The sequence below is a fragment of the Sparus aurata genome, chromosome 1 (genome assembly GCF_900880675.1).
Source record: "Sparus aurata chromosome 1, fSpaAur1.1, whole genome shotgun sequence".
Lineage (NCBI taxonomy): Eukaryota > Metazoa > Chordata > Actinopteri > Spariformes > Sparidae > Sparus > Sparus aurata.
The window spans coordinates 3,378,103-3,403,860 of record NC_044187.1 but is presented as its reverse complement, the minus strand read 5'-3'; the positions used below and the strand labels follow the sequence as shown (position 1 = coordinate 3,403,860).

Here is a 25,758-nt window from a genome sequence, read left to right as displayed (position 1 = left end):
ACTAGTCCGTCTTTACAGCCACTTTAGTTACACACTGTTCTAACTCTGACTTTACAACTTGTACATTGATCAGTTTATAGAAAACCTGGATAGTAATTGTGCAGTAAGACTCTTAGTGGTGGAGACGTTTCAGTCATGTGACCGTGATGTCGTCTGTTTGTAGCCTAGCATTAGCTTCTTACTGCTGCACAGTTAATTTAGCTTCACACATCACAGAGTGGAGTTCATCTGTGGAGATTATCTGGATCAACAGAACCTGGACGGGTCAGAACCTTGTGTATTTTCTGTAATAATTCAAAATCCAGTTAAAAACTCTCAGAGGCTTTTTGTTTTTGTTCCGTCTGATCCGACTCTCAGCCTCCTGGAGCTCTGAAGAGAAGACAGACTTTCTCTTCAGCCGGACATAATCCAAGATCCAATTCAGAAGTCTCACAGAGGAACCAGAGCGATGCTAAATTCAGGGTTAGCCTACAAAAATACACCATCGCTGCATCACTCTATCATAGACTCTGAATCCTCAGGTGGAGATTTGTGGATGTATTTCAGGTTGAGAATCACTTCAAACACTTTTTTCCTCGCAGCTCGACAGAAACATGAAAATAAACTGATTCCTTTCATTTTAATTCCGGCAATTTCTGTTGTAACTATAATAAATAACATAATTACACCTGCAGTGTGTTCTGACTCTGTGTGTGTGTGTGTGTGTGTGTGTGTGTCCTGATGCGTACTCTAATTGACCGACTGACTGACTGGCTGTTATTTGGCGGGTTAGGACCTGCTGTGCGAATCACTCAAGGCTGCCTAATCATGCATTGTGTGTGCCAGCGATGGCTGCATGAAGGAATGCCAAACTTGAGCCCGCGGCCCGGTCCGAGGAGTCGCCGCCGGGCCTGGAGGATTCAGGCCGGGACAGGCCGCCCCGCTCAGGGTCACACTGCCCTGCGACCTCCGTCATCGCCGACATTGTTTGTTACTCTCATGTCTGTTTACAAGATGCTGAACCACGTCATCGTGTTCTGAGAGGGTGAAGTGGTGGAGCCAGGCGCCGTCACACGGCAGGGTTACGGGTTTGATTCCCGCTGAGACCACCCATGTTGGAGAGATCCTGCAGGGTCCGCCTGAGCGTGCTGACGCCCTGCATCTGAACCCTTGCAGACTTTATCTGAAGTCACGGTCGTTCTGCTGTCGCTTCACTTCGATCCACGAAGAAGCACATCGCAAAACAACAGAGCCGCCTCGTGACGAGCTGACGTTTGAATCGCTGGTTGTTAACGAACGCGGAGGATTATTACTGTGTTAAAGGAGCAGTCTGTAGTTTAAGTGAAGAAATGTTAATGAGAAGAGAAAGATCTTCATTATGTCTAAACAACTTAAATAAACTATATAGATATTCATCCTCTGATGCAACCTGCAAAGTAACTAGTAACTAAAGTTAGCGGTATAAAGTTTGAAGAAGAGTGTGAAGAAATACCAGTTTTGACGTTAAGACGTCTGTTTATGGTGCTGCAGAGATATCCGCTTTAGTTAGCTTGTTTACATGCTAACCAGCTAGCTCCAGCCAGTACTGAGCTAGCAGTGTAAATGCTAACACTTCCCCGGTGCGCAGGGTGCTAGCTTCGCGCCTAACTGAGCTAACTAGCTAATGGTGGCTAAAGTTAGCAGCAGTTAGCGGTTACTCCAGCAATACTGGGCTGAAAATCTTACAAACTGCACCTTTAAATATTACTTAAAAGTGAAAAGTACTCGAGTACTATCTGATATTAAATGTACTTTAGTATTAAAAGTAATTTTCTGTCAATATGTGTATTAAGTATTAAAGGTGCTGTACTGTATAAAACTTTACATCAGTGATGAAATGTGATGATCATGAGATCACAGGAGGAACCTGAGCTGAATTTATAGTTTTACAGCAAAGTATCTGGATACTTCAGTCAACATCAACGTCCTGTTTCACTGTGTGAGTTACACCTGAGTGCAGATCTCACACTGAGTCTGAGAGTATCAAGTCATCACCTGCATGAACAACCATCACCTGCTGCTCCTCTCTGTTCTTAATTACAGGATGTTTTTCTAAAGAGAAAATATTAACAGGAACCAAATCATTAAACATGATCAGACACGCTCAGAGGAGAAATAACTGAAACAAATCCTCCAGCTTCACTCCTGAAATCAGTTCTTCAGTCATGTGGCGCCCTCTGCTGGCAGCAGCTGAGTCTGACTTCCTGTCCAGTCCAGAACCAAATAAAACCCAGTCTGGTGTCACCGACAGCAACACCAGAGCCAGACTTTGTACAAAAGGTGAATAAACTGACATCAGAGATTTTAAACTTGCAGCTTTAACAACTTAAAATTATCAATTTACTTGATTTTTTAAAAAAGTAAGATGACTTTGTCAGATTTTAGCGTTAGATACCGACGTTTAAATGTGAAAACTGATCCTAGAACAGACATTTGGGATCAGATGTGTTGATATTTACTTACTGATCCACACACAGTTACCTGGTGACACCTTGTGTAGCAGCGAGCAGGTCTGAGTTCTGCGTCAGGTGTGTTTGAGGACACTTTCTGTCACAGCTGTGTGAGACGCGATCAGAAAACGTTACAGGTGTGTAGCTGAGGTCAGAATGGAGTCTGGATGTGTTCTCATGGTACATCGTCGTACATGTTGACAGGTGATGCTGCTGGATTTACTTGGACGCTTCATGATTTCATTTAATGTTTCAAGAGTTATTTTTGGGCTTGATTCTCACATTTCTCATGAGGTCAAACATAAATAGTCTGAACTCCTCCGGTCATGTGCTGCCGGTCGTCTTCTAGTCCGTGTTTAACATGTTGAGTTACCTCACTGACCTCGCGGCAGCTTCGCCCTGAGCCGACCCTGAAGCCTGCACGGACCCGTCACCTCTGACCGGATCAGACGTTTGGCGCCGTGACTCACTCACCCATGTAGATTTCACAGAACGGGCCTGAGAGCAGCGGGTCCCCTCATCCAACATCCCGCCAGTGTTTTCATTCTCCTCCGGCACTCGGCTCATAACTATGCTGGCTGTAATGACAAAATAAACACATGATCATGGATCAGTCCACAATCAAAACACAGGTAAGTGTAGGAAGTTATATCAGGTCGATGTAAAGGTGGTTTGATAGACCGCAGGCGACTCACTGCTCTGATTATTTTACATTTTTGGTGCTTAAATTTACAAAAAGACTTTCACATCGTTTATTTTAGCGACTCATATTTGAACAAGCATGACCTCAGTGATTTATATTCAACACACACACTTTAAAATAGGTCTGAAAAGTGAAGCCAATGCTGCAGCACCTAAAACCTGTATTCTTCATATTGTCCAGCAGGGGGCGACTCCTGAAGCTTATGAAAAAATGAGGCTTCTTCTCACTTGATTGATCACTTCAGTAATCAGTTTTTCTAATGAGTTTATGGTCTCAATCTCTAGTTTCAACTCGTCTTCAACACAACATGATGTTAGTGTTGGGAATTATTGTCCAATTCAGAGTAAAATAGAGAAAAGAAACACCTTTCGTCCAAATATGGTCACTTCTGGCTCCAGCAAAGCCAAGATGGCGACGGTCGTAATGACAGGATCTCAAAACAATACCCCTCAAACGAAACACACAAAATATGTAGAACATTTGCCGAATTAATAAGAGCGTCCAAATAATGCAGAATGAGTCAGAGACAGAGTTTCACAGAGTTTATAAAGTGTCTCCAACTCAACAACTCACTAAACTGACACATTTGTTAAGGGAGTCTGGGGACTTTCTCCACGGGGACAAAGAAGGAGCCTATATTGTTACTGTTTAGTGTCTTTGTAACATGTGACATGTTTAGATCAATAACATGTTTCTTCTTTCATAAATGGAGTGTAAATGGTGAAATCAGTGTAAACAGTGTGTTCAAACAGCTGATCAATGTTGGCAGGTAAGACTTTAGCACTTTAGACACAGAAGCAGACAGGCTGGTACAGACATGCTGCCACAAACTGACACTTTTTACAAGGAGACAAACAACTTCAGCTCAAAGATTTAATGCTGAATTTACAACAAGGACACAATGAGTTACAATCTGTCACACACACAGTTTCAGAATGTCTAGAAAGTCTTATGCTATGAAACAACTCCTAAAATCAGCTGGTTTGTTAAGGGAGTCTGGTGAAATTGTGGTTAATAGTTGGCTTCATGTTTTACATTTAATGCTGAATTTACAAGAAGGAGACAATGAGTTACAATCTGTCAGAGATGTTTCACGGTTAAATAAAAAAAGGGTTTTCCTCTCCAACAACTCTTAAAATCATGTGATTTGTTAATGGAGTCTGGTGACGACCAAACAGTAAACTGTACTGTAAGTGTCTGAGCTGTAAATAAGCACATTAAAGAAGGTTCGAGCCTCTTGGAGTCTATAAGAGGTCCAGTGGATCTCTGAGGTCCACTGATGTGTTCACCTCCCTGCAGCAGAACCTCCCTGCAGCACGGACCGACTGCAGCAGAACCTCCGTGTCCTCATGTGACACGACCGCACACACAGTTTTGGGGTTGGAGCGCCATAATATCGTCTTTTTCCCCTGCAGTGACGTCATGTACTCCCACACGCACACACACACACACACACGCACACTCCCTGTCTCACTCTCAGATTTACAGCCTCCATCATCAACATTCACCTCCACCTGTGATCACACGGTCCGTCAGCGGCTATTTACGTCCTCACAATCTTATTAAGAGACTAGACTGACTGCTGCAGTGCGTGTGTGTGTGTGTGTGTGTGTGTGTGTGCGCGCGCGCTGTGTGTGTGTGTGTGTGTGTAAAGGTAGGGGTGGAGGTGTAGAGAGAGTTTCGGGCAAACGAGAAGCCGTGAAAGTCGAGCAGCAGCGCGGTGTGAGTTCGGTTCTGGTGCCGCGGTGGATCCCGTCTCACCTGTCTGTCTGTCTGTCTGTCTCTCCTGTGGGTGTCACCTGTCTCCCTCCTCCCTCCTCCCTCCTCTCTCTCTCTCTCTCTCTCTCTCTCTCTATCTGTCTCTCTCCCGGTACCGCGTCGGACCGAGCCGCCATTTCTGCTTCCAGAGGACGTAAGTCACCAGTGAACGACACCAGAACCCGGGCGGCACCATGCTGACTCTGCTGACCTCCATGTATCTGGTGGTTCGGGCGGTTTCCTCGCAGGTGAGTTTGAACGCAGCGCGGCCGTTTGACAGGTGGACCGCCGCCGCCGCCGCGGGGCTGACCGGGCGTCCTTGAACGCAGCAAACTCGCCTCGGCTCCATTTCCCTCCCGAACCGAGTCAGTCACAACATGTCGGCTTCATGTCAGCTGTGTGTCATCATCATGTATTCATCTGCAGGGTGAGCTGACGGCGACATGACAGGTGACAGGTGTGTTTGTTCTGTTGTGTTTTTTGTACCCGGGTCTTTCCCGTCAGAACCTCAGGTGTGAAAATGGCGGCCGGAACCTCTCACACGGTCCCGGAGGTGGACGACCTCGGCAGGTTGCGGCTCTGTGACCCGTCATCATTAATTCAGTGAGAGTCGTCTTCACTTGGCAGCTGAACTTGTTCACCGCCATTAGAGAAGCCCGCGAAAGTAAACAAAGACACATCCGGTCAGCTCCTTCAAAATAAAAGCGACTCAATGCGACTACTGGATATCTTTCACTGTGTGGACTGTAACTGAGTACAGGAAATAACAAGAGATGGAATGTAACTAAGTACATTTACTCAAGTAGATATCTCTGCAGCACGATAAACAGACGTCTTAATGTCAACACAGTTATGTCTTCACATTCTGTCGATCATTTTAATTAATCTTTGAGCTTTTTTCAACTAAGATTCTTTACATACTGCACCTTTAAAACACAATATCTTTATTTTTACTCAACTACGATGTACGATATTTACAACATTCAGAAAACAGCCAAAATTGCCCAGAGCTCGTACAATTTAAAAACTATTACAAACTTTATCCAGAAGAGAATAAAGACATTTTTCTCAGAGCCCAGAACACTGGAACTAAATCAGTGGCAGGGTCCGCCACATATAAACATATTATAACAGTGTAAGTGGTGTTTTCCTTTCAGCTTATTTTGTTTATTCAGTCATGAAAACGAAGAGAGTTTGATTATTTATTTTGTTTCGGTATAAAAACAATCAGCCAAAGAAGATTTTCTCTTCTGATTCAAATATTCAAATAAAAAAATTAATTAAAAAGAATATATATTTATTTATTCTCCCACTTCACCACATTTTGGAGGCAAATATTTATTTATCACGACACTGTCAGTTACTTTGCAGATTAAGATTTCTGAATGCCACAAATATGAAATATGCCTTTTTTCTTTAAATTAAGCTTCCATCTGTTAATACAAGTAGATTTTATTTTCCTTTATGACTGAAACGAATTGACGACTACTTTGATAATCAACAAAGGTCATTTTCATTTACATTCACTCAACATTTCAGCTTCTCAAATGTGAAGATTTGCTGCTTTTTGCAGTCAGTTTGGTTCCTGATCACTTTGACAACATTTGATGCTATTTTCAGTTTAATTTAGAAAAAAACAGATAATCAATAGATGACTCTAGGAAATAATCAGCTGATTAGACCAGAATAAAATAGGTTGTCAGTAGTTATTAATATTTTAAAATGCTCTCCACTTATAGAGTCGTCATATATTAATCTCTAAGAATTAAAATACAGAATATGTGTTTTTTGGATTTGGACAAGACAGAACTTTATTTATCCTGAGGGAGGCAGCTGCTGTTCTATCTATCTATTATCTAACTATTATCTACATTATCAATCAATCTGATGATTATTTTCAGGATTTATTGAATCATCTATGAAAATGTCAACAATTTTGACGTCTTCAAACTGCCTCTTTCATTTATAAACATTCATTTATTCTCATAAATAATAAAGAAAAGCAGCAAATACTTCCATTTAATAATCCATGAGATGTTATTTAGGCCTTCATCTAGATCAGATAAAATGAAACTTTATTTATTCAGGATTAAATAGATGAATAATAAAGATGCATATAAGATAAATATTACAAAAGCACAAAAACATGTTAAAAATCTATAAAAGATCAAACAGAAATAATCCTCACAGTGACTTATCGAAGTTTGACTGTTAACATGTTAAAAAGCAGCAGTGTTTGGTGCTTTTATTGTGAAGGCGGCGTTTCCGGTCTGCGCCTGTGTGTCTGCAGCGGTTCGGGCTGCAGCCGATCAGAACCTCGGTCAGCTCCTGCCGGCAGCGCAGACCTGCAGCCTGCTTCAGCTCCGAGCAGCTTTACGGAAACTGAACCCAGCAGATCCAACATGGCGGCCGCCGGTGCCCTTGATGGGCTGAAGGATAACTGATACTGATTGATCCACTGAAGGATAACTGATACTGATTGATCCACTGAAGGATAACTGATACTGATTGATCCACTGAAGGATAACTGATACTGATTGATCCACTGAAGGATAACTGATACTGATTGATCGGCTCTGACAGAACATCCGCCTCCTTCACTTTCACTCTGAGCTCTCAGGTGGACAAAAGTATGTGGACGCACACAAACTAACACTGTCAGCTTCAGCGTTAAAGGGACAGTTCACCCCAAAATCTAAACTACATGTTTCTGCTCTCACCTGCGGTTTTATTAGTCCGCTGAGATTGTTTTAGTGTGTTACAGAGTTTTAGATATATCAGCCTTATATTATCTCAAAGCACTTAAGAATATGTCCCTTTAAAGGCACAGTTCACCCAAAAAATCAGTCATTACCTTCTGATCCCCATGTTGGGGGAAGTTTCCTCGTCCAGAAACATTTCTGGAGCTTCACAGCAAAACAGCGTTGCAGCTCTTCTACTGAAGCAGCCGAGGACTCGTTTCAAAATGTTTAAAACCAAACAGAAGTCTGCAGAAGCCCTGAAATCCTGCAGTGATGTGGAAAGATGTTGTTTACACCTGCGTTGTGCTGTTGTTCTCATGCAGCCACCTCTCCGGCTGTGCGCTAACGCTTTTTAGCTTATTAGTTTATTAGCTACAGTGTGTTCAAATTAATTTTGGAACTTAAATTAATAGGCCCACGTGTCCGCGTACTTTTGGCCGCATTGCATTTTTGTCGTACATATTCAATGAAAAAGGCTGAAGTTTATATTTATTCAGTCGATCCATTGATGGAAAACATCTGAAATTCAGCTTCTGATTTATTCGTTTCAGAAACAGTCAAACTAACTCCATGACCTTGTATTGAAAATACTCAAATATTATGGAATTAATTTGAAACCACAGTGATTATTTGAACCTCCTGACTGTTTGTTATTATCTGCTGATGTCTGGACGTCGGGCTCTATAAATGTCAGCAGATCAGACGGCTCAGCTGAGCTCAGACTTCCCTCCTGCAGGCTTCAGGCTGGACAACTTAATGATCGACACCTGAACCCCGACTGGGCGGTGAACTTGACCCCGAGTGACCTCTCACCTTTGACCCCGGTCCTCAAACAGGCCAGAATAATGTACAGTTTTAAAGCCAAATGGAGCTCAGTTTACTTCCTGTTGTATCAGGATGGTAACTGATAAAACCACGACAATCTACAGGGCTGGATATGATTTTTGTAGTTTAAAGGAGCTCTGTGGGACCAACATCAGCGTCTGTTAGCAGAGCGGAGACACTTCAGTAAGAAGTCCAGTCCAGCATCATTAAACAGCTTCACAGGCTTGTTGAGGCAACAGAGAGAGACGAGGATGTTTCATGTTTCCTGTCAGGTTACAGTCTGCTCACATATCACCAATAAATATATGATTAAAACATGTAAACTGCTAAAAATGAATATGTAGAGCCCCTTTACATGAATTCTTGATTTGAAATTGAAGGTCTTTTGGAGGCAAAGAGTTTAGAAACACACGTGTTGGTTGTTTCTGTGGTTGTTTCTCTGTTTTAAATCAAGTCTCCAGCTGCTTCAGTTGTTTAGCAGAATGCTGCAACTCTGTTTTACTGTGACGTCCTCTTTAGACCTGTCTTTCTAAAACGGAGGCGTAATATTCCTCCTTTTCCAAAAGCCGCCTCTGAGGTAGGCGTAAACATGTGACGTGACGTGAACAATGAAAACAAATTTGTCTTCAAAATAAGAGCTTTACATTGCACCCCATTGGAGTTTAGAACTGGGTTCTTAGCAGGGGGCTTTTAATTTGAAAGTAGCGACCGTTCCTAGCTTGCTGCTACAACAACAAGCTAACACAACCAAACAGCTACAGAGACCGAGGAGACGCTGCATCTCCTGGATCTCAGCAGCTGTCCAGTTGTTCATCTTAATGTCCACGGATGAAGTGATGGACTGACTGCTGTGATCAGCTGTTTCCTGGTTTTAAAACTCCCCGGCTGTGGGTCGCACAACAGTGCAGGTCATCCACACCTCCGCCCATCTCACGCAGAGGCGGAAATAAGTCATATTGGTGGTCAGAAATGGACCCCCAGTTTACCGCCCTCTGTCTAAAACCAGTTAGCAGTTGCTCTGGTGATGTGCTGCCCCCCATCAGAGAATTCCCAAGAACATAACAAGGACGGGACCTTGGTTTCATTATTAGCAAAATAAAATGTCTCCAAATCCTAAAAGATGAACTCAGATTTAGTTGCAAGGAAATGTAATTAATGTGCCAAAGTTCAGACAGTAACAGTAAAAACATTTTGATATCAGACTTGCACACAAGATCTCCTGGAAATACATGTTAACAACATGAACCAGGTGATTTCCCCTTCATGGGACCTTTAAGTCACTTAAAGGATCATTACGTGAAGCTGCTTAGCTGCAGAGGAATGTTGTTTGTTCTGCATCCTGAGGTCATCAGGAGGGTCGTGAGCCTGAGTGTTCATGAAACCTGGTCGATACTTCCCAAGTTGATGAGTTAAAACAGTTTGATCATCTGGAAACCATCTGAACAGGCGGAGCTGTCGAAGCTGTACACAGAAATAATCTACAGCGTGTTAATCTGAATTATCTGGAAAATATATCCTCAAGGTTTTCAAGGCAGAGTCGAGGAAATCCAGGGGGTTTTTTTTAAGACAAGAGGTAGAAGAAGAACACAGATCTTTCAGGTTAAAGCTCCTGTTAGTATCTCATTCCCAACTTACTGTGCTGATGCGTTTGGATGCCGGTGGACCCGACCTCCAATCCCAGAGCATCGATTACTGTCTTACTAACAGGAGCTTTAAGGTGAAGTTACAACACTCTGTTACAAGTGAAAGTCCCTCATTTAAAAACATGGTTTCTGCATCCATCAGTTGTTCCAGGAGGTCCTGAGAGCCTTCTGGAGGTTCTCGTGGGGCTCAAAGGGTCTTTGAGATATAAAACTTTTGATTTTCTTGAGGAACTTGAGGGTGTGAAAGGACTTTTGGGGAGGTTCTCGAGATCCCTCTTGAGTTAATGGTCCTTTTGGGGAGATTTCAAGGGTCACAGACAGCAACACGTGAGATTTTATGGTCTCAACAAAGTCCTTGGGGGGCTCTCTGGAAGGATGGAAGGGATCCTTGGTGGGTCATAGCTCTTTATGTTTATCTTTTCAAATGTGTTGTCGATGGAGTTCTAATGAAATTTGAGGGGTTTCCAGAGGACCCATGAAGGATCAGTGTAAACCATTAAAGATGGCTTTAGTTACTCTCCAGGGTGTCCAGTAGTTTGTGTTGGTGTTCTAATAGTCCTTATTGGTTACATGTTGTTCTTGAGGTGGATCCAGACGTACCCAAGATGTTCCAGGCCATGTAAGGCTTGTAGTTCTTGAGGGGATTTGATTCCTGAGGGTGTTCCTGGGGTTATTTATGTGTTTAGGGAGTTTCAAGTGGGTTGCAGAGTTTTTGATGAGGTTTCTGAGGGTCAGTTGACTTTTTAGAGGTCCTACCTGATTCTTCTGGGTCTTCCATACAGGGAGAATTTTAAGAGAACTGTCTTTAAGATAAATGTCTTTTAGAGAAATGTCTAGTCTTGAGAATTGAAGGGATCCTTAATGGATCATAGTTCTTAATGTTCTTCAAAAGTATTTTTGACGAGCATTTCAGGGTTTTCGGTGGTTGTTGAACGCCCCATGAAGGATCACTTTAGGAGGCTATCTTCAAATGGTGTTAAATGTGTTACATGCACCATTTAAGGTGGCCTCAAGTCGTTTGTTTTGGGTTTCTGAGGTTCCTTATCAGATAACTTGTGGTTCTTGATGTGAATGTTGAAGGTTCTTGAGGACTTTCCTGTGGTTTCAAGGAGTTCTGAAGGGGATTCCTGTAGAATTGGTGGTTCTTAAGAAGTTGCTTTGTGGGAGTGACAGGAGTTCCTATAATTCAATATGATAATATCATATAACTACACTATAATAATAATAATATTAATGATAAGGCACTGTTACAGAGCAATCTTAAATTATTTTGAGGGTTTCCAGGGGTTGATGAAGGGGTAGAGTGATTTATTTCTTTCAGAGATTGTGTTTATCTCTGAGAGTTTACCAAATTTTTTTTCTTAGTGTCCTTATCGGATAGCTTGTGGTTCATGTGTTGGATCTAAAGGTACCGAAGAGTCTCCAAGGTTTAAAGTTTCTTGAGGAGTTTCGGTTCTTGAGCACTTCCCTGTGGTTGTTCACGTGTTTGAGGGAGTTTCAAATGGGTGGTTGGTGGGTTTTAAGGAGATTAGTTGTTCTTGAGGATTGATTTCTCCTTTTGTTTTATTTATATTATGAATCATTAATTGCTTTACAGTTTACGAGGCATTGAATAAAAACAGCTCAGAACATAACACAGTCTGTGTCATTCTGCAGGACTATTTTATTTTTTATTTACCTATTTTTTTATATATTTTACCCATTATGTATGTTTGTGACAACCTAAACCATTTTTACTGATTCATTTTGGTGTTTTTCTTTCTTTTCACTATTAGTATTTTAGTTCACTTCAGTATCTTAGTATGATCTGGACCTGTAAGAACGTTTTAATTTGCCATTTTTTTATTTCCACTGTCCTAAGTTGGATGATGTGTGATGTATGAGGACTCTACTGCAAACACAATCCACCCCTGGGTAATAAAGTAATAAAGTAATAAAGTAACTTGAACTTGAACTTGATGCGGTGCAGTTCCGCTGTCGGCCACCAGGTGTCGCCAAAGCGCCGCCTCCTGAGCCTCAGTTGAAAACGGCTCTTTTTAGAAAATCCTCTCCCATATATGGCAGCGGGGGGCGTTGTGTTGCCGGCGCGGTGCATCATGGGAGAGTGTGTTCCTTTCGTCGGAGCGGCTGGGTTGAAAAGCCTGCGTTCGTGTCAGGAAATGACTACAAGTCCCGTAATAATTGTGGGACGAACCGTTTCACCGCCTGACTGTACAATACCAGGATAGAGGTGACCCTTCCGTCTAGTCCGACTGAGCGCAGGGAGAACAGGCACCGCACACCGCAAGCACCGAACAAAAATGGTAAGAAGGAACATTAGCTGCCGTGTGACTGATGGAAAAGTAGTGAATAATACAGCAGGCGTCCTCTGTGTGATCTCCGGCATCCGGGAAACAATGCAACGGTTTCCTGGATGATGCACAGCCGTTGACATTGACGAGAGGGCGACAGCGTCATCATTTAATTTAACTTTACCGGCTTTATTTGAGGGTTTTTTGTGTCTTTAACTCATCACTAGAGGACTGATGGCAGAGATGTCAAAGGTTATTAAATCATACAGATGATGGTTTATTTAAAAGAACCTGGAAATGTAAGCTAGCGTTAGCATCCGCAGCAGAGAGTGCATATTTGTCTTCGCTGTTTTAACACTTGCTAGTCTGCTGTGCATTCATGCATCCGCCTCCATCTTAATAAGCAGGCTGTGGCGTGGCGGCAGCGTCAACTTACATCATCGGCCCATTCTTTGATACAGTCGGGGTAACCAATCAGGAGGGGTGCTCGGTCAGGTTAAATCTCGGTTTAAAAAAACGTCAATTTAAGAATTCACGTTTGTCGGACATGTTGCGACCTGTGAGAATATATTCAGTGCGATTCCTGAATGTACAGGAAACTTGCTTAACTTCGGCTGCGAAATAAATCACTCTGCATCATCAATCGTGCTTAAATTCAGCTCTCATTCATCTTAATCGCGTCATGTTCATTCATTAGCTCGCACGTCAGAGTTGTGGGCTCAATGAAAAAAAGCTGAAGGTTTTTGAAAGTTTAACTGCAGACTGATTGATGATATGCACGCCGAATTGAAGGGAGACATCAAATACTAAATCAGAGGTTAAAAACAAACTAAAAGTCTCACCCATCCTTGTCAGCATGCAAGGTCATTCTATGTTTAACCATTTTCTAAATGGAGTTTGGTGTGATGACCTCCTCATGCAGAGGACAGTCCCACAGGATGAGGAGCTGCTGATAATGGCCTTGTTAACCAGCAGCCTCCCTGTGAGGATTTCATCTGTTAATAACAGGCTGTGTGATATTATGGAGATGTGATCCAACCGGTTCAAACTGACAACACACATCACTGCTGCCTCGTTACCTCCCTGATCCAGGTCAGTGACTCAAACCAAACCTGTTTGTTTCCTTCCAGGCTGAACCAATCCGTGTTGTGGTGACCGGCGCTGCCGGCCAGATTGCCTACTCCCTGCTGTACAGCATCGCCAAGGGAGATGTGTTCGGCAAGGACCAGGTAAGATCGAGCCTGAACTCTGATTACATAATCTGCAGCAGCAGCAGCAGCAGCAGCAGCAGCAGAGCCTCCTTCCCCCTGAAGCAGATCACTGCACAGGCAGCTGGACGATGCACTGTGTGGGGCTTGACTGTTGCATAATGGACTCATCATGAATAATACATGTTTCTATGTGGGGATGCCTTCGTCTGATTGGAGCTCTGATGAGAGATAATATGCAGAAATTAAAGTAAGGGGTTATTGTAAGTGTCCAAACAGACACAAACCAGTCCATCATGGTTTATAAATGTTGTCTTATTTAGGTCATCACAGCTCGACTGTAATCCTGCATTTAGCCAAGGAAGGCATGCTTACTGACCTGTAGGGGGCGCTGTTAGAAGGATCAGGCTCAGCTAGAACTGTGTTTAAAAATTCACGGTGGTTTATAGATGGACTGTAATGCATGCAGAATTAAAGAACGTCAACATTTAGTTCATGAAAACTCAGTTAAGCTGAATGTTGCTTCCGGTCGTCCCAATATCCAACGTCAGGCTTCTTATGATGCTTTTTTTAACAGGCTCTGGTGATAAGTCGTCTTATCCTCTGAGCTGTGTCTCATCCTTTCATGAAAGTTGTGGGATGGATTAGAAGTGATTCTTTGACAATATTTGAATGTAAAACATGAGCTTGACGTGTCTCTGAATGTTATTTAAAGGCTTCCAGGCTCTGATCTGCTACTCGTCTCCATGTTCTGACTCTTCGTTTCACTTTTTCCTCTGTAAATGAAATGTCCGGCCTGTTTGGTTGATTTTCAGGTGATATCTTTTGTTGTCCCACTTGTTTTTCAGCCAATCATCTTGATCCTGCTGGACATCCCCCCCATGCTGCCGGTGCTGGAAGGAGTCGTCATGGAGCTGCAGGACTGCGCCCTCCCACTGCTGAGGGGTGAGACAACTACATATGTAGCGTTTCCTCCGCTTTTCTTATCAGGAGGGAAAATATGTGGATGTCGTCGTGAGATGATGAAGCAAAAGCACACACTCCACTGTCATGAGTAGAAGTAGTAGTCCAGGTTCACGGTGCAGTGGTGAGGATGTGTTCCTGAAGAATCGATGAGCGTAAAGCCGGTGATGACGTGTGTCAGTCCGTGTGCTTGTATAGAAAACAAAAGGCATGCGTGTTATGACGTGTTTCAAACAACACCAGCCTGTGTTCCCCTCAATCCTCTGATTTACACTAAACAAAACCAACCAGCACAAAGTGAAGCGAGCAGAATGGATCTGAAGCAGCAGCTCAGAGGTTTAAAAGAGGCAGGACATTCTTCAGAGGTGTGCTGTGACTTCTCCTCCTCACAGCTTCAGAACAGGCTCGTTATTATCTTGTATTATGAATTATTTTGACAAAGACGTAAGAAGGCGTAAGAAGGCGTAAACAGACAGAGAGGGAGACTGGAATGTGGAGAAAAGGCGTGTTAGTGTCTCGTATCTGCAGAGAGTTTCTGATTTTCTCTCTTTGTTGCTGCTCGGGACGCTTTACCAACCCAACATGTGTCTATTTGACGTCCTGGGAATGAGACTCAACAATCAACTGTCTTTGTGGTGCGTTCAGGAACAGCTGGGACAAATCCTACTGATTCTACCTTTAACTTTAATAGTCTTTGAATTCTATTAATATGACGTGAGCTTCAGTTAGCTTTGAGCACAAATGTCCTTCAGAGGGAGACTTTTTACTCTGATACTCTGAGTACATGTCAGAGCCTGTAATCTATTACTTTACTGCAGTAAAGCAGCTGGAGTTCACACTGCCACCTCTGCAGAGACTGATCTTTTAATCTCTGCTCCTTCATGAAACAAACTAATGGACTATTTATTTGTGCTAGAAACGTTTATTAAATTAAGTGGCACATCCTGACCTTCCAATCTGGAGTAAAGTAACTTTTTAGATATTAAAATGTCCATATCAGGGTTAGTCGAGGTAATCGTGGGTACAACTACTCTAAAGTTAAACCAACATTATCAGACTGAAGGATCCTGTCAGTCAGAACTACAGCTGCTGTCGGCTTCACATGTCTGAGCTGCTCTTGTTACATCTGGAGCGCATTTTAATGCAGCACACTGTGTGTGTGTGTGTGTGTGTGTGTGTGTGTGTGTGTGTGTGTGTTATTCGTCCTTCATAACCTCCTCTGTCTGCTGCTGTGGGGAGGAGGAGGAGGAGGAAGGAGGATCTGAAATAAGGCCTCTGGTTGGCCGGTTGTTCAGGCACCACAGCAGCCAATCAGAACAGTGGTGGGACAACAATGAACCTCGACTGAAGTTCAGTCTGATAGCAGCGCGGCTTCTTCTAATCAGCAGACACCAAACTGATCGTCTTATCGTCAGGAGGAGATGAGACAGCAGGAGTTTATGTGAAATGATCTGAGATCAGTGCTTCAGATGTTAAAGAGTCTGAGGAAGTGAAAAACACTCAGACATTAGAACAATGTACAGTACAATGTAAAGGTCGAGGGCCACAGAAGAATGTTATCAGTCCCAATAACAGCTTATCAATACGTCCTCAGCAGGACAGTCTGTGTTATCTGTACACAACAGATAAGACGTCTCTGTTCTACAGGATGTTTAGAAATAACTGTAAATACAGATAAATTAATCTGTAAGATGATTTGGTATAATAATGTCTCTAATGATTATTGTCATTATTGATTTTCACAATTAATTGATTCTATAAATTCAGTCCTGCAGATGTTTCCTAGATAATAACAGCTGAACAAACACACTGTGTTCTGCTGTAAGGGATTAAATGTTAAAAGTTAATGATATAATTAATGACACACTAATACCACCTTTGAACCAAAGTTGATGCTGTGATCAAACATTTATCTACTGAATGATCTGGAGAGTGAATCCTCGTCTCAGCATCCGGATGTCAGCAGGTGTTGGTGGTTTGTGGTCCGTGTGTTACAACTGAAGGTCATAGATAGAAGTAATAAAGTGAACTGACTGGATGCTGATCGCCTCCCTCTCCTCCCCTACAGAGGTCATCCCCACTGACAAGGTGGAGGTGGGCTTCAAGGACATCGACGCCGCCATCTTGGTGGGCTCCATGCCCAGGAAGGAGGGGATGGAGAGGAAGGACCTGCTGAAGGCCAACGTGGCCATCTTCAAGACTCAGGGATCCGCCCTGGACAAGTACGCCAAGAAGACCGTCAAGGTGAACCTTCAGCCTCCGTTTGATTTAATTATGATCAGGTCAGAATGGATCTGTTGGTCAGGAAGCGCTGTGCACGTCGTCTGAAGGCTGCTGGGGACTTTAGTCGTGCTGTTCTTTTTCAGAAGGAGGAAATGAAAGTGTTTATGTGGCGTCTCGTGTCTCCAGACAGAGCTGAGTGTTTCTCTGCTGTCACGTTAACTCACAGCAGCTTTACGCTCCTCCAAAGCTCTAATCTGGAGCAGAACAGCCCAGCGATCAAAGTTCCTCTGTGGGTTCAGTTGTTGTAAAAAGTCCAAAGCATGTAAATCAGCAGGAGGGCCTCTAATGACCCCGAGGCCTCAGTGTGACGAAAGAGTTCAGTGTGGACTGACGTCAAAGGTCAAAGTTCACATGTAGAGCAAAGAAAACAGCCTGTGTTGAACCCTGTGAGGCTTTTACACTGAGGACAGGTCTCACTCTGTGCAGGTGTGCTGGCCTGTTGGATTCTGGGAAAAGCAGCACGACTGAGGAAGTGTTGAACTGTGTTTTCAGCTCATTTTTAAAATCTAATCTCAGTATAAAGATTATTAAAGGAGCAGCGTCTGACCGCATGTCCTCTGTTGGTCTGGTTCAATAATCTGAAGCTTTCTGTATCAACACTGTGGTAATCACTGTAAACTCCAGCTGTTTAGTTTGATGAAAACATTTTGATGTACAGTCACCTGTCTGCCCACCTGTGTTCTAACAAAACGCCATCAGTCTGATGGACACGTTTGATTTTCAGGTCTTGGTGGTTGGAAACCCGGCGAACACCAACTGTCTGATCGCCTCCAAGTCTGCTCCATCCATCCCCAAAGAGAACTTCTCCTGTCTGACCCGACTGGACCACAACAGAGCCAGCTCCCAGGTACACAACAGGTTCTGTCAGAGGAAATGTAACTCTGTCTGGATTATTTGAACTAAACTGACAGACGTTTGGATGAGCTGAGCGTTTGAGCACATCTAATGTTATACGTCAATGATTTATGTGTTTGTGAGCTAATTTAGAATAAGGTGAGCTTTAAAGTGAAACAGACTAACTGGTTGTTGTCTGAGGGAAACAGGAAGTGATCCACTGACAATAACTCATCTGTGCGTCCGTCCCTCACCTGCAGGTGGCGATGCGTTGCGGCGTTTCCTCCGATAACGTGAAGAACGTCATCATCTGGGGAAACCACTCCTCCACCCAGTACCCCGACGTCCACCACGCCAAGGTCACCGTCCAGGGCAGCGAGATGGGAGCCTACGAGGTCGTCAAGGACGACGCCTGGCTCAGAGGAGACTTCATCTCTGTGAGTGCTGCTGCTTCTGGTTCTGTGTCATCCTGAACTATAAAGTGTTTCTGTCCTCTTTTCAAACCTCCTCGTCTTCCTCCTCCTCCTGCAGACAGTGCAGCTGCGCGGTGCAGCCGTCATCAAGGCCAGGAAGCTGTCCAGCGCCATGTCCGCCGCCAAGGCCATCTGCGACCACATGAGGGACATCTGGTTCGGCACCAAGGAGGTCAGTGTGGACGCAGAGACGATCCAAGTGTCTACATCAGTTTGACTTGGAGCTGTAGTTCTACATGTTTCTGGAGCAGTTTGACCTCCTTTAATTCAGACGACTCATTTATATTCTTTTTGTCTGAACTATAATTGATGTTGATCTTTTTGAAACATGTGACTGAAAGACTGACTGAAGCTGTCGTGTTTCCTGCCGACAGGGTGAGTTCATCTCTATGGGCGTGTACGCTGCAGGAAACACCTACGGCATCCCAGAGGACCTCATCTACTCCTTCCCCATCCAGATCAAGGTGAGTCCGTCCAACCGGCTCGTAAACATGACGAATACCTGCACAAAGCCAGATTCTGGTAATGTGGAGAGTACGATGTGATCAGGGAGATTCTTACTCAGCAGTCAACTAACTTCTGATATGAAGAGGGAGGAGCATGAAACATGGTCATCAGTTTTTCAGTCCTGTAAATCTCTCGAGGCAGACACAAGCCTTTATCTGCTTTATTTGAGGGCATTTCTAAACACACAGTAAAAAGTCATGTTCATGTTTTCATCAAAGTCTTATTTTCTCTCTGTCGCCCACAGAACAAGACCTGGAAGATGGTTGATGGACTCCCCATCAACGACTTCTCCCGCGCCAAGATGGACGCCACAGCGGCCGAGCTGGTGGAGGAGCGGGACACCGCCCTGGACTTCCTGGGTCAGTGACTGTCGAGCCCGGCTGGCCAGCAGCAGCAGCAGCAGCACCCGGACCACCTGAAGCCTGGCTGCTCGCGGCTCTGAAGAAGAAACCCACCACACTTATTAACCGTCCCAGCTGCCGTCTGTGTGTGTATGTGTGTGTGAGCGCATGTGTGTGTGTGTTATGCGTGAGTGTGTCACGGTTTGTGTGTGTGTGTGTGTCACGAGGCCACTTCTTCAGGTTTTCAGAAAGCCTGTTTAAAACCACAACCTGGCCTCCGTCTGCAAGACACTGAGAGAATCTCTCCGTTGGTAGATGATGACACACGCTAGCTGTTCAGAACCTGTAACGGATCAAGTTATCACCAATAAAACATCAACGAAACTGACCGACCAACACCACGCCTCCTCTCCTTCATGTGCACGTCTCACACTGGTGAACACACTGACAGTTACACTCACAGAACATGTTTATCGTTGCACTATGATTGGTTTAAAACATGCAGGATCTTTAGAACCGGCCAATCTGTGCACACAGTAATGTGAACATACTGAAGCTCTGGTGTTCAATATGATGACTACAGCATGTTTGTTATTATTTTTCCTATAATAACAACCCAGCCCCCAAACATTTATGTGTATGTATTTTGATATTTATTGAAAGTATGAAAGAAATCATCAGAAGTTCAGTTCAGCTTCTAAAAACAATCAGTGCTGTAGCAACAGCGTCCAGAGAATCTTATCACGGAGCAAAAGTTTAATACTCTCGTTGGAAAGACGAGTTTATTTGTCTCTTTCAACAAGATGACAACTGAACCTGCTTCACTATAAGACATTTAAAGGAAAGTTCACCCCAAAAATGATGATATTAAGTCAGGTGAAGTGTCGTAGTGCACAGAACAGTTCTGCAGCTTCACAGTAAAACAGAGTTGCAGTGTTCTGCTGAACATCTGAAGCAGCTGAGACTTGATTTAAAATGTTTGTTCATATTTGGTACAAAGAAACTTCAGGATTCATCTGTTTTGTTTGAAAAAGCAACAGAGTGCGAGGAGATCAGAACGAGACAGCTGTCAAAGAGAATTTTCTTTTTTACTTGAGAGTTTTAAAAAATATCAAATTTAGAAGTTAAATGCATTTTTAAAAATGTCAATAACAGATGAGTGTTTTCCATCAGACCCTGTTTCTGTACTTGTAGGCCTCGCTGTGATTTCTATCCTGAGATGTGTTGCAGTGCGTTGTTTTAACCACATGGGGGCAGCATCGATCCAAACCTGATCAGTTTTATTGATCCTCAGTTATTCACAAGACTGGAAGCATAAAACATCAGATTAAATAAAGACAGAAATGTGTCTCATTCAACCACTGCAGGGAATTTTAATTAAATATTGATAACACAATTACAGCTTTGAGGTACTTTACATTGTTTCTTTATTGTCTGAGAATGATATTGTGTTTTCAGTCCACTACATTTATTAGATAACTTTAGTTAGTAATTACTTTGCAGAGCCAAAGCAGCACATGTTTAAATTAATTTAATGTATCAGCAGTCAGTTAAAAATTAATGTAATTAACACTACTACTATGACTCAAGTAAATTAAATATCATACGGCTCATTCTTATCTTTTATCAGATTATATTAGATAAAACCCACTTAGATTTTAAGCTTTTTGACAAAAAAGAAATAAACAAAAATTATGAAATTGACATGAAACCGAATTTTAAATGAGCAAAGTCTCTAAAAATCTAATAACATGGAAATCAAAATAAACTTAATCTAATAATTTGAGTTAATAAAGTTTTTTTAAACGTTGTGATAAAAATAGATCATCCTGTGTGGGCGGGACCAAACTCATCAGCTCCATCTAACTGACGCGCAGCTTGGACCAATGACCGCTCTTCATTGACATGTGCAGGCTACGTCATCTGCTGGCGGCGGTGTGGCCCCGCCCCTCGCGCCGCAGCCATGCTAGGCTGTCTGTCTGCAACGCAAGCTAGCAGCAGGAAGATGAACCTGCGGCCGCGCTGAACGGCTCCACTCCGCCTTGTCCTCCTGAAAGCGGCTCCTCCGGGTCTGAGCGGTACTCGGTGTCGGTGTCAGCTCGTCCGTGTGGACCTCGGCTGCGTGTTTTTTGAAGCTCTCCCGGTACTTTTGACCAGTGTGTTCAGGTGGGTAACAGCTTCGTCACGCAGACCTGTGGCTGCTTGTGCACGAAAAGTTTGTCAGCACAGAAGTTGTTCTCAGTTTTCTGGAAACTTTAAGATGAAATTCAAAGTCCTGGAACATGTCTGAGGTGAAACATGTCTGAGGTGAAACATGTCTGAAGTGAAACATGTCTGCTGGCATGAGCCTGCTGCTGCCCTGTCTGTGCGCATGACACAACACAAACACAAAACCCCTCTAAGTAATTAGCTAGCTCTACTTTAGCATATCACTGTATGCAAAGACTGACCAAACTACAGTTACATGTTTTATGTTGTAATATCCCTTATAAACAGGCCACAAAGTGCTTTATAACACAAGAGTACACAACTGAATCCTCCTGAGAGACATGAGGCTTGTTATTGTGTTAATTAGAGCCTTTTATAAAGGTTTTATAGTGTTTGGAGACATTAAAAGGCAGTTTGACAAGCTACAAAACAGAACCAAGGCAAGATTAATAGATTACAAGGTGAAAGTTAGTTAAATATCGATGAAGAAATAGAATAAAATCAGTAAAAGAACAGTAACAAGTCAAAGGAAACGAGCCAGGAAGATAAGAGTTGCTTTAAAGTGGCGTCAGTATGACGTAGACGACATCGTCTGTACAGTCGACAGCTCTGATCGTTAAATAGTTTTTCTGAAACCCCTTTTTGAAGGACTGACAACATGTGTGACCTTGACCTTTCACAGACGGTGTGCAGCAGGTCAATGTAAAGGTCACAGTGACAGTCACACTGAAGTCATGTGACATGTCGGCCGTCTGAGCAGCAGACACGACTGAAACACATCAGCTGACAGTGTACGTTAATAAAATAGTACGTTGCAACACAATGGAAGAAAAATATGTACGATTTACACTTTAATAGTAAAACATGATGATATAAAGTCCTCCTCTCCTCCTCCTGATGATATAAAGTCCTCCTCTCCTCCTCCTGATGATATAAAGTCCTCCTCTCCTCCTGATGATATAAAGTCCTCCTCTCCTCCTCCTGATGATATAAAGTCATCCTCTCCTCCTCCTGATGATATAAAGTCCTCCTCTCCTCTGATGATATAAAGTCCTCCTCCTCCTCCTGATGATATAAAGTCCTCCTCTCCTCCTGATGATATAAAGTCCTCCTCTCCTCCTGATGATATAAAGTCCTCCTCTCCTCCTCCTGATGATATAAAGTCCTCCTCTCCTCCTCCTGATGATATAAAGTCCTCCTCTCCTCCTCCTGATGATATAAAGTCCTCCTCTCCTCCTCCTGATGATATAAAGTCCTCCTCTCCTCCTCCTGATGATATAAAGTCCTCCTCTCCTCCTCCTGATGATATAAAGTCCTCCTCTCCTCCTCCTGAGGATATAAAGTCCTCCTCTCCTCCTCCTGATGATATAAAGTCCTCCTCTCCTCCTCCTGATGATATAAAGTCCTCCTCTCCTCTCCTGATGATATAAAGTCCTCCTCTCCTCCTGATGATATAAAGTCCTCCTCTCCTCCTCCTGATGATATAAAGTCCTCCTCTCCTCCTCCTGATGATATAAAGTCCTCCTCTCTCCTCCTGATGATATAAAGTCCTCCTCTCCTCCTCCTGATGATATAAAGTCCTCCTCTCCTCCTCCTGATGATATAAAGTCCTCCTCTCCTCCTCCTGATGATATAAAGTCCTCCTCTCCTCCTGATGATATAAAGTCCTCCTCTCCTCCTGATGATATAAAGTCCCTCTCCTCCTCCTGATGATATAAAGTCCTCTCCTCCTCCTGATGATATAAAGTGCTCCTCTCCTCCTCCTGATGATATAAAGTCCTCCTCTCCTCCTCCTGAGGATATAAAGTCCTCCTCTCCTCCTCCTGATGATATAAAGTCCTCCTCTCCTCCTGATGATATAAAGTCCTCCTCTCCTCCTGATGATATAAAGTCCTCCTCTCCTCCTGATGATATAAAGTCCTCCTCTCCTCCTCCTGATGATATAAAGTCCTCCTCTCCTCCTCCTGATGATATAAAGTCCTCCTCTCCTCCTCCTGATGATATAAAGTCCTCCTCTCCTCCTCCTGATGATATAAAGTCCTCCTCTCCTCCGATGATATAAAGTCCTCCCTCCTCCTGATGATATAAAGTCCTCCTCTCTCTCCTCCTGATGATATAAAGTCCTCCTCTCCTCCTCCTGATGATATAAAGTCCTCCTGAATATAAAGTCCTCCTCTCCTCCTGATGATATAAAGTCCTCCTCTCCTCCTCCTGATGATATAAGTCCTCCTCTCCTCCTCCTGATGATATAAAGTCCTCCCCTCCTCCTGATGATATAAAGTCCTCCTCTCCTCCTGATGATATAAAGTCCTCCTCTCCTCCTCCTGATGATATAAAGTCCCTCCTCTCCTCTCCTGATGATATAAAGTCCTCCTCTCCTCCTCCTGATGATATAAAGTCCTCCTCTTCCTCCTGATGATATAAAGTCCTCCTCTCCTCCTCCTGATGATATAAGTCCTCCTCTCCTCCTCCTGATGATATAAAGTCCTCCTCTCCTCCTCCTGATGATATAAAGTCCTCCTCTCCTCCTCCTGATGATATAAAGTCCCTCCTCTCCTCCTCCTGATGATATAAAGTCCTCCTCTCCTCCTCCTGATGATATAAAGTCCTCCTCTCCTGCCTCTCCTCCTCCTGATGATATAAAGTCCTCCTCTCCTCCTCCTATGATATAAAGTCCTCCTCTCCTCCTCCTGATGATATAAAGTCCTCCTCTCCTCCTGATGATATAAAGTCCTCCTCTCCTCCTCCTGATGATATAAAGTCCTCCTCTCCTCCTCCTGATGATATAAAGTCCTCCACTCCTCCTCCTGATGATATAAGTCCTCCTCTCCTCCTCCTGATGATATAAAGTCCCTCTCCTCCTCCTGATGATATAAAGTCCTCCTCTCCTCCTCCTGATGATATAAAGTCCTCCTCTCCTCCTCCTGATGATATAAGTCCTCCTCTCCTCCTCCTGATATAAAGTCCTCCTCTCCTCCTCCTGATGATATAAAGTCCTCCTCTCCTCCTCCTGATGATATAACATCCTCTCCTCCCCTGATGATATAAAGTCCTCCTCCTCTCCTGATGATATAAAGTCCTCCTCTCCTCCTCCTGATGATATAAAGTCCTCCTCTCCTCCTCCTGATGATATAAAGTCCTCCTCTCCTCCTCCTGATGATATAAAGTCCTCCTCTCCTCCTGATGATATAAGTCCTCCTCTCCTCCTCCTGATGATATAAAGTCCTCCTCTCCTCCTCCTGATGATATAAGTCCTCCTCTCCTCCTCCTGATGATATAAAGTCCTCCTCTCCTCCTGATGATATAAGTCCTCCTCTCCTCCTCCTGATGATATAAGTCCTCCTCTCCTCCTCCTGATGATATAAAGTCCTCCTCTCCTCCTCCTGATGATATAAAGTCCTCCTCTCCTCCTCCTGATGATTAAAGTCCTCCTCTCCTCCTCCTGATGATATAAAGTCCTCCTCCTCTCCTCGATGATATAAAGTCCTCCTCTCCTCCTCCTGATGATATAAAGTCCTCCTCTCCTCCTGATGATAAAAGTCCTCCTCTCCTCCCCTGATGATATAAAGTCCTCCTCTCCTCCTCCTGATGATATAAGTCCTCCTCTCCTCCTCCTGATGATATAAAGTCCTCCTCTCCTCCTCCTGAGGATATAAAGTCAGTCGAAGTGTCGTAGTCGAGTTGCAGACTTGATTTAAAACAGCGAAACAACCAAAAACAATAAATAAAAACTTTTAAATTCCATTTAATCTTTGCCGAATTAGCTGTTAGCACTTCCTGTTAGCATTGTACTCATGGAAGTGGAGACAGCTGTCACTGGATTACTGTGAGACTGAAGGAAACTTAAAAATATCAAGTTTCTCAGGCAGGTTCTGCTCATACAGGAACATGTGTTTTCTTAACATTTCTGGAGCTTCACAGTAAAACAGAGTTGCAGCATTCTGCTGAACACCTGAGCAGTGAGACTTGAGACTTGAACTAATTATCCTAGGTGAAAATAAGTGTGTCACACATTTTTGTGATCCTGCTACTAAATTTTACACCCTTTTTTTTTGCTGCTAGCCTCCGTAAGTTGAGTTTGAATCCTTTTTAACCAGATTTACTTTATTTTCTGAGCATGGAGACTGTAGAGATAGAAACAGTCACAGAGAGTTGACAAAAGTTTGATTTCTTATAGTTATTTATTAATCGGTACATGTTTAATGAATTATTTAGTCTTGTTTGGTCAGTCAGAAACTCCGAGATATCCAGTTATTGATCGAGGATCATCAAACATCTGAGAGTCAAACTGCTGCCAGTGAACTTTATTGTTTAAGCACGAGTTGTTTTCTTATTACAAACTGATTCTTATTTAAAGCAGTCAGGAGTGTGTGACGTGGAGTGGGCAGAACACACACACACACCCACGCTGGCTGTGTGTGATTGGTGTGTGTGTGTGTGTGTGTGGGCAGGCCTTGTGTTGCGTTCAGGGTCGCGCTGCAGCTCTGGGAGCTTCTCTGAGCTGAGGATGAG

At 43.4% G+C, this 25,758-nt stretch overlaps 2 protein-coding genes across 4 annotated transcripts in view; both read left to right on the top strand.

The window, feature by feature from the left end:
* The first annotated feature begins 4,848 nt into the window (after window positions 1–4,848).
* LOC115588220 (malate dehydrogenase, cytoplasmic) lies at window positions 4,849–19,436 on the top strand. 2 transcript variants are annotated; one of them, XM_030428648.1, is made up of 9 exons: window positions 4,849–5,177; window positions 13,560–13,658; window positions 14,486–14,582; window positions 16,669–16,844; window positions 17,608–17,730; window positions 17,978–18,154; window positions 18,249–18,362; window positions 18,565–18,654; window positions 18,942–19,436. In XM_030428648.1, the coding sequence occupies exons 1-9, from the start codon at window positions 5,124–5,126 to the stop codon at window positions 19,062–19,064; spliced, it is 1,053 nt and encodes a 350-aa protein (XP_030284508.1). In that variant the 5' UTR covers window positions 4,849–5,123; the 3' UTR covers window positions 19,065–19,436. The 2 variants fall into 2 exon arrangements, with proteins under 2 accessions (XP_030284508.1, XP_030284516.1); XM_030428656.1 differs by lacking the exon at window positions 4,849–5,177 and adding an exon at window positions 12,289–12,441.
* Window positions 19,437–20,987: 1,551 nt separating this feature from the next.
* Window positions 20,988–25,758, top strand: part of LOC115582759 (UTP--glucose-1-phosphate uridylyltransferase-like) — a 14,832-nt gene continuing 10,061 nt past the window's right edge. The window contains exon 1 of one of the 2 annotated variants that reach the window (XM_030418954.1): window positions 20,988–21,204. The gene's annotated coding sequence lies outside the window, so the exon portion shown is untranslated. Of the gene's footprint in view, window positions 21,205–25,729 lie in introns of those variants that run through there. The other variant, XM_030418948.1, reaches the window with a different exon arrangement.

Excerpts from the sequence above, each read along its gene's own strand:
- LOC115588220 (XM_030428648.1), top strand. The coding sequence starts at position 5,124 with ATGCTGACTCTGCTGACCTCCATGTATCTGGTGGTTCGGGCGGTTTCC. Across the intron at positions 5,178-13,559 it reads TTCGGGCGGTTTCCTCGCAG|GCTGAACCAATCCGTGTTGT; the intron begins GTGAGTTTGAAC and ends GTTTCCTTCCAG. Across the intron at positions 17,731-17,977 it reads ACAACAGAGCCAGCTCCCAG|GTGGCGATGCGTTGCGGCGT; the intron begins GTACACAACAGG and ends CCTCACCTGCAG.